This window comes from Myotis brandtii, unplaced genomic scaffold (genome assembly GCF_000412655.1).
Source record: "Myotis brandtii unplaced genomic scaffold, ASM41265v1 scaffold490, whole genome shotgun sequence".
Lineage (NCBI taxonomy): Eukaryota > Metazoa > Chordata > Mammalia > Chiroptera > Vespertilionidae > Myotis > Myotis brandtii.
Window position 1 is genome coordinate 1,730,700 of NW_005368708.1, and position 7,783 is coordinate 1,738,482.

General features: G+C 40.2%; 1 protein-coding gene across 1 annotated transcript in view; it reads right to left on the bottom strand.

Moving 5' to 3' along the window:
- Positions 1-4,806: 4,806 nt before the first annotated feature.
- The window catches only part of GRPR (gastrin-releasing peptide receptor), a 32,223-nt gene continuing 29,246 nt past the window's right edge, over positions 4,807-7,783 (bottom strand). Inside the window, exons 2-3 of the mRNA XM_005876624.2 lie at positions 6,981-7,332; positions 4,807-5,389 (exon numbers count right to left, since the gene is read on the bottom strand). Coding sequence (XP_005876686.1) covers positions 5,000-5,389; positions 6,981-7,332 — 742 coding nt within the window. The 3' untranslated portion in view covers positions 4,807-4,999. The remainder of the gene's footprint in view (positions 5,390-6,980; positions 7,333-7,783) is intronic.

Sequence of the window (7,783 nt, forward strand, 5' to 3'; positions counted from 1 at the left end):
GGTTAGTCATAACTGGGGGAACTTTTTCTCAGGGCTTCTGGTTGCCACTAAATTCTGTCTCTGGAGGCAACTGAGCTAAGGAATTTCTTTGCCCACCTACTTCGAGCCTCATTTCAGCCTCTGCCTTCAGTGAGTGCTTAGAAACATCTTTGATGCCCTTTGTATATATTCGTTGATTTTATCACTAATTCAAGCCTTATGACAAAATCTAGAGTAGGAAACAGGACTGTTAGGTATTGTAAACTTAACTTCTCACATGGGCTGGATTTGGGAAGCAATGCTGAGTAACGGAATGGGCTTAAGGTCCACATTAATGCTCTGCCATTCAACTGTGCCATGTAACCTTGAGATCATGAAGTAACCTCCCTGAGCCTCAGCTTCATCATCTGAATACTCTTCAAGGTGCTTGTGAGGATGAATAGCAATGTGCTTAGTATTGCATTTGGCTTGTCATTGGTGCTTGGTGAAACGGAGCCCCTTTCTTCCAGCATCTCTAGAGCATCAGAACTCCATTCCGGTTTCAGACAAATACCATATGTTTTGAAGCTTGTGTTTTTGCTCCCACGGACTCTACCCTTCTTATCTTAGCCTTCTACTTCATTGTGACGCAGAATGCTGTTCCAACTATTATGCCTCTCTTGGGGCAACCAGCAACGACACTGTTCACTCCTTTGTGCCAAGTTAAACAGACTTGCTTTGGGGATGACAGACTATCCTGTAACTGGGAAAAGCAATTAGTTCTGTTCTTCACTATCACAGAAGGAGCCATGAGAATGAATGCAATCAGATTAAGTTGAATCATATGAAATCACCTTTTGTAGGTCAAATGTGGTTCAAATGCAGTTTCACATGTTTCAGCCTTATAGTTTGATAGGCCTTTTAATCTAATAGTAGATGGTCACTGGTAAATGTCATTTGCAAATTTCCATGGTCAATGATGTAAAGCAGCTCTTTGGTCAGCAGGGCAGGCTTGGATTACATGAGGCAATGAGTATAAAAGTGCTGTATAGGCCATGAACACTAGTTAAATGCAAAGTATTTCCTGAATTAATTGTGGACACATAATATTTTAACCCGGGGTTGATAAACTTTTTAAAAATTTAGATAAATTTCAGTAACTGCATTTTTAACATGAAGTTTCACAAGAGAAAAAAGTCTGTTCTTGGTGTGCTATATGCTCATTGCTCTAGATATGTTCAACTGGAATATACCCAGAGGAATACACATCCAGGTGAGGGCTGAGAGGAAGGACCATCCAGATACAAAATAAAGTAGAGCTTCTTGGGGCTTGGTTTCATTGAATAGCTCATACAAAGCTTGGTCCCAGGAGAGTAAATAATTCCATTGTCAGCTGTTAATCCATTTAGCCAAAAATTAGACAAATGTGCAAAATCTGTTCCATTCCTCCCAGGAACCCAGGGTTAATTCTAAGCTACCGTGGCTAACTCCTGGTATGGATGTGAAGGGCCCAAATGACAAGAAAGTTTGCATCCCTCCCAACTCATCACAACACAAGTGCATACTATTCATTCTACTCTCATATAGTTAGGTTCTTAGGGCGATCATCTCTATCTAACTTCTGGGAAAGGTGACTTAGCCATGTTTTAATCCGCAGATTGAGGATGTCATTCAACATGTAGTCCCCAAACAAAGCTAATCTCTATTACGGAAGCCATTTGGTGCATGAATCGACTTTGAAACCAATAACTGACTGCTACTTTTGGCATAAACAAAAAACTTAAGTAGTGTGCCCGTGCCCTATGGACAAGTTCATTTATTTTTGTTCAATGTGCGCTTTCATAACAAGCTGAGCTTGGCTCATGTGAGCAGCCTCTAAATTGTTTATTTACCTCCGTGTTCTCCATTCTTCAAGATAACACCAAATTGTTTACAGGGCAAAGCGGGAAATCCAGGACTTGTTAATGAGGCAGAAGGCCAGGTTCAGTGGGGGAGTGAGCACAGCCAGAACAACAGGGTTTAGTCATCCCCATTTGTGGGGAATCATCAAATCAACAACAGGGAGGAGCCTTGTCTTCACCAAGCTGGGAGGATCATCTTGCTGAGGAATATCACTCCTGCCAGCCGCTGCACCTTCCTTGCCAGCAGCAGCCATTGGTGGGAAGACTGCTTTGTTTATTGCTTAATCTATCACTATTGAGCTGCCTGCCTTAGGGAGGCTCAATTTAAGATAGATTGAAAGGTAGTGTCTGTCAATTGAATAAACACAGATGGTTTTCCACAGAAAAAAATTGATTTTTTTCCTTGCCAACGACATAAGCGCTAAATGTGATTATCTTTGGAAGCCAGGCGTGAAATGTCTTAGTTCCAAGCCTCTGCCACACTCCACCCTAGAAGAGAGGTGATATTACATGAGAGTGTGGGTCTATCTCACTGTTAATTTAAGTTCTTGAGGTGAAATAAAAATTTGACTTCCCTAGAGAAGTGTCTGATTAAGTCCACCCCAATTAGCTTTGAGTCAATCCAGCAGTTGATTCATACAATAGTTTTACCAGTCTTAGGTCACTGGCTGGCAAAGGCCTCCTCCAACCCTTTAAGTCTCAAAGAGGTTATAGGATTGCCTAAAGACACACAGCTAAATGTAGACTTCATTCTCCTCACTGTTTGGCCAAAAGCTGGGGAGGAGACCAGACACAATCCATGCCATGAGAGTAAGTAACTAAGGGAGACATTAAGGTAAGTCGTACTTCCAAAATGTCTTTGGAAGCAGGTAGATCAAAGATGCTTGAACAAGTTATGCTAGGTACCCAGAATGCTACATATACCTCCTTAACAACTACCTAGGAATGAAGTCACTTACACTCAAAAGTTTTGAAGAAAGCCAAGGGTAAAATTGTAGAATAGTGGTTCAAGATAGCAAGCACATGGATATAGAAGGGTGAATAGGAAGAGTACCCTTTGTATAATGAGGAGACTGAGCAATTTGTTTTCTTATGTCTCATTCAGCTCTAATTCTAAAACATAACAAGCTAATGGGACATCATTCATACAAATCATTCCAAAAAGTCCCTGAAAGTTATAAAACAGTGAGTCTCCTTTCATTTCATGAATGTGAACATGAATGTGGCGTGGCAGTTCAAGGATTTGCCAAGAGAAGTCGTTGCAAGGGTAGCAGAAGTGGGGAAACTGTGAGCATGTGGGTTCCATAAATGCTTTAGACACAGAACTAGAAATAATGTTGAGACTCAGAGGCTTTTAGCAGTAGAAGGGAACTTAACACTGTCCTCTCATTCTAGGGATGAAAAAATGAGTCTAGAGAAGGGATATTGATAGCTAAGGTCATTTAGCTAGAGACAAAATTGGAATGTCAAGCTAAAAATCTTGGTCCTTTCAGCTATACTACCTGTCTTGATTTTGAAATTGTTCAATGTAATTGTGGACTACCAGAAAAGCAGGCATGTCCAGTATAAAAGTTCATGCAGCAAACAGAAGTGAAGCAGTTTTACTCCAGCTAATATAACTGTAAACACACATCTTTGCAACTGTCTTGGTCCTAACTTCTAAAGATCCACAGACAGTGAGGGCTTCCTTGTATCAAGAGACAAAAATCTTTTAAAATGTGTCATGTGCAAAAGAGAGCTGATTGTTCTATCTCACCTGGATGGAGAAAACTAGAACTAAAATGATCTTGGGATGCAAGGGATATACATTAGGGCACATTTGCAGAATTTGGATTTATCATTAGCATGTTTGCAATCTGTCAAAATGGCCTGTCCTTGAATAAAAACAATAAAACAAAACAAAAACAAAAAAACAAAAATAAAACTTGATTCGGGTTTCTAGAGTAAGATGGTCAAATCATTTTACTCACTTAGAAAAAGAGAAATATTTAAAGCCACTATTTTTATGCACATGGGCTGTTTTGTGAATACTCTTAAGTAGAAACAATATATCTAATGTAGCTGTTTTTAATCAGTTCTTAAAGAGAAGTTCTCTGTAACTTTGTTGTACATATTCAGGTAGAAATAAATATTACTGAACTTGTATTAATTTCTTCCCACAGACTACAGGTGAATCACTTGTTAAATGTAAACATGTTTCTACTTTCACTCAGATATGATCCTTTTTTCTCCTATGAAGCTACTGCTTCGATATAATCTAGGTAAGTACATTTGACTGAAAATCCTATATACCAAAAATAAACACTATAGTTTATGCACTTATAATATTTGGTGAATTGATAGCATGATCAATTCCTCCCACCCCAAAAGGATTTCTCTTCTATAGTAGAACTGATTATAATTGGGCAACCACAAAAAGAACTTCCATCAACTTAGAATTCGGAATGTGAGATATTACTCCACAGTCACACATGGATCTTTACATATGTGTCTATGTGTTTGGTTGTGTTTTTGCCTTAAGTATTTCTCCTATGTCCTCAGTGATGTCCAACACTTAGATTTGTCTCGAACCGGTTTCTAGTGTTATCAATTTGGGAACTGTCCTTCATATATGGAACTCTTTCATAGGGCCAACTTTTCATATTAGTTTCAAAAATTTTTTTCTTGCTTTGTGATTATAAATATTCCTGAAATATGACTCAAATCATAGTTTTAAAGCACTAGCTCCTGCTTAAAGAAATGACAAAGTGAAGTCTTCCATGGAGTGGACATTCAATGTATAATTTCTCTGCTATATAAATTTGGTTCTTCATATAGTTTCTATGACTTAATTGGCCACACCGGCATATCAGGGTTTGATGCTTAAAATAATAATTTTCTATTTGGTATCTTTTCTTAAAAAAGTAAAGTTTTCTCTACATCAGAGGAAGTATTCACAAATTAAAATGGAAAAGGTATACCTTGATGGGCCTTTCAAACATAACAGAGATCCATTTAGGCCTCTCCCCAACCTGCCTGTATTACTCCTCAGCCTTACAAAGGGTCTTCAGAGGGTACAGAGATAACAACAGATGTGAGGGTTCTTTACCAGCCATAGAGCAAAACCAAGGGGCCCCAGCCGGGCAGGGTCAATGGTCAGTCTAGACATACCCCTCATGACAGATGTTTCCATTGATAAGACTGAAGGTGGCTGCAGAGGGGTTGGTACTCTTGAGGGAGGTCATGCAGGTGGTACTTCTGCCGGTGCTGTGAGACCGGGTTAATAGGCCAGGCTGGCAACAGAGGAGCTGGGTGTTGAACTGCTTCCTAAAACTCTTGCTCAGCAGGTAGAGGGCAAAAGGGTTGACACAGGAGTTGGTGAAGGCCAGGAGGCGGGCGCAGATACTGGTGACAAAGTGAAGCATGGAGGTGTCCACCTTGGAGTAGTGGTAGGAGCGGTACAGGTAGATGACATGGTTGGGGAGCCAGCAGAAGGCAAAGAGGCCCACAAACACTAGCACTGTCTTGGCAAGGCGCTTCCGGGATTCAATCTGAGGAGAGAGTCACACACAGAGAGGACAGAGGGACCAAGGAACAGTGTGGGAGGATTTCAGAGAAACAAAGATTCAGAGAAAAAAAAAAGACAGGGAAAAAGAATTAGGGAAAGAGACAAGCTCATAAAACCACAGAAAAAGAGTTTAATAGGAGAAAGGGGACAAGAGAGAATCAGATAAATGAGAGAAAAGCAACAGAAACAGACAGAAAAAGAAAAAAAAAGTCAGAAACACAGAAATGGAAATGCCAGGAAGCAGAAATCCATGAAGTAGAATACAGTTAGACCATGCCACTAAGAACAGATTTTTAACCAAAGTTGATTGTATGCTTGAATGGATTGCATACTGAAATTCTAGTAAATGTTCTGCTTTTTCTCAGGAGGGCATTGGTACAGTTTATCAGTCATATGACTTCATGTCTTTCTCCACAGTTAAAACCTTCTAATTCCTCTGATGCTCAAAGAAGCAATTAGCTTTGTTCTTCCTCAATGGCCAAACCAAGATACATAGCTTGATTATTATTTCATTTCTGGACTATACTATACAGAAAGGGTCTTAGATAAAATGGGCTGAGCATCTCCTTTGGCTCCCTACTCCCTCTGCTATGGCAAGGGGAAGCATCTTTCTCATTAAAGAATTTGGGATACAATATACGTTCACTATTGAGAGGTCTTTCAAGTAGGGAGACAGTTTCACTAAGAACTGTCCCCCTCCTCTTACAATTAAGGCCTCCCCCTCCCCGAGAAAGAAACTATAAAGGGTGAAGCCTCCAACTGAGTCAGCTGTACATTGAAATGAATGGGGCATCTTTATGTTTCTCCATCATTAATACATAATCTACATTTGGAGTGGGAGGCAAGAACTGACAAAGAGGAGAAAGTGAGAGCCCCTGGTTTCTACAATTCTTACCTCAAGGATGAAATTATAGGGGTTTACATGGATGGGCAAGGGAGTCTAACATATATAGAGGGCATCCTGAATTCTGGGCAGTCTAAGGTGTACATATGCTCTCTTTTGCAATCCTCCAACAGCCTTACAATATAGGGGTTATTACCCTATGCCATGCATAAAGGAATTGAAGCTCAGATAAGTCATAAAACCTGGATTTGAACCTAAATCAGTGTGAGCCTGTCTTAATCAAACTACTTCTTTTTCTTCAACAAGCCTCATCTTCCTGCCCCCTCTGCTTTTCCCCCACATAGAAATCTTCTTCCTATCCAAACAATGTGATTGGAATTTAAATAAGTCACATTCCTGTGAGCCTCAATATTTTATTTTTTTAAACGATAAAACAACACTTTTTCAGATATTTCTCAAAAAGAAACCCATACTCCAAATCCTGCGGGTTTTCAACACTTCCCTAGCTTAGGTCTTTAATAAGACAAGAAGATTATAAAGGGCACCTGAATTCTTGGGGCTTCTGTGGCTAGGAGTTTCCATTTACCATCTGGATACTTGATCACCCACCTTCTCTAATGGCAGAATCAGGTGACATGACCATGACAATACTGTACTTGTCAGTGGAGTCCAAAAGAAATGCAAGGGATCAAACCTCCAAGGAGGAAATTAATCAATCCTAAGCACCTACCTGCTTCTTGACATGTATATTCCCTTCCACAGGCAAATTGTAAGCACTCTGGATCAGATTTTTGGCAATGAAGTAGTAGTAGACAGAAATAATCGACAGTGGGATGATGTAGAAGATCAGAAAGGAAGCCATGGAGTGGATTTTGGGATGCAGCTCATTAGAGTGTGGGTATGGGGCACAGCTGATGAAGGTCTGATTGGTGCTTTCCTCATGGAAAGGATGTAGATCAGAAAACACAGCTTCTGGAATGGCCAGAAGCATGGAGATGATCCAGATCAATGCGGCTTTGAGGCAGATCTTCATCAGGGCATGAGAGGCCTGGATATCCATTGGCCGGACAATGGCTTTGTACCTGGGGCAGGAAAGAGGAAATGTTCTGTGTAAGTTGCACAATATTGTTATGGATACTAGGGCCAGGACTAGGGTGAGGCAAATGAGGCACTTGGGTGCAATATCTAAGGAGGTGCTTACTTTCAGGTTCATGCAAGTGCCCACTCAGTATACAACCCTGACAGTGAGTGGCTACTTTAATGTTGCACCCCAAGTACCTCACTCACCTTATTCTAGTCCAGGCCCTGAAAGATGCCTTCCCCTTTCTCCAGCAGTAATGTTCTGCCCACATTCTTTCTTGATTTTAAGATTAATTCTAAGGAAAGATAAAGCTTCTTTCATTTTTCTTCTTAAATTATAGGAATTAATAACAAAGCATGTTTAAAGGACACAGGGACAAGAAGGTTCACTTTTTTTTTAACAAAGCCTTCATTTTGAGTATTCAAATGCAGTGTAGGGAACCTTAAGTCATT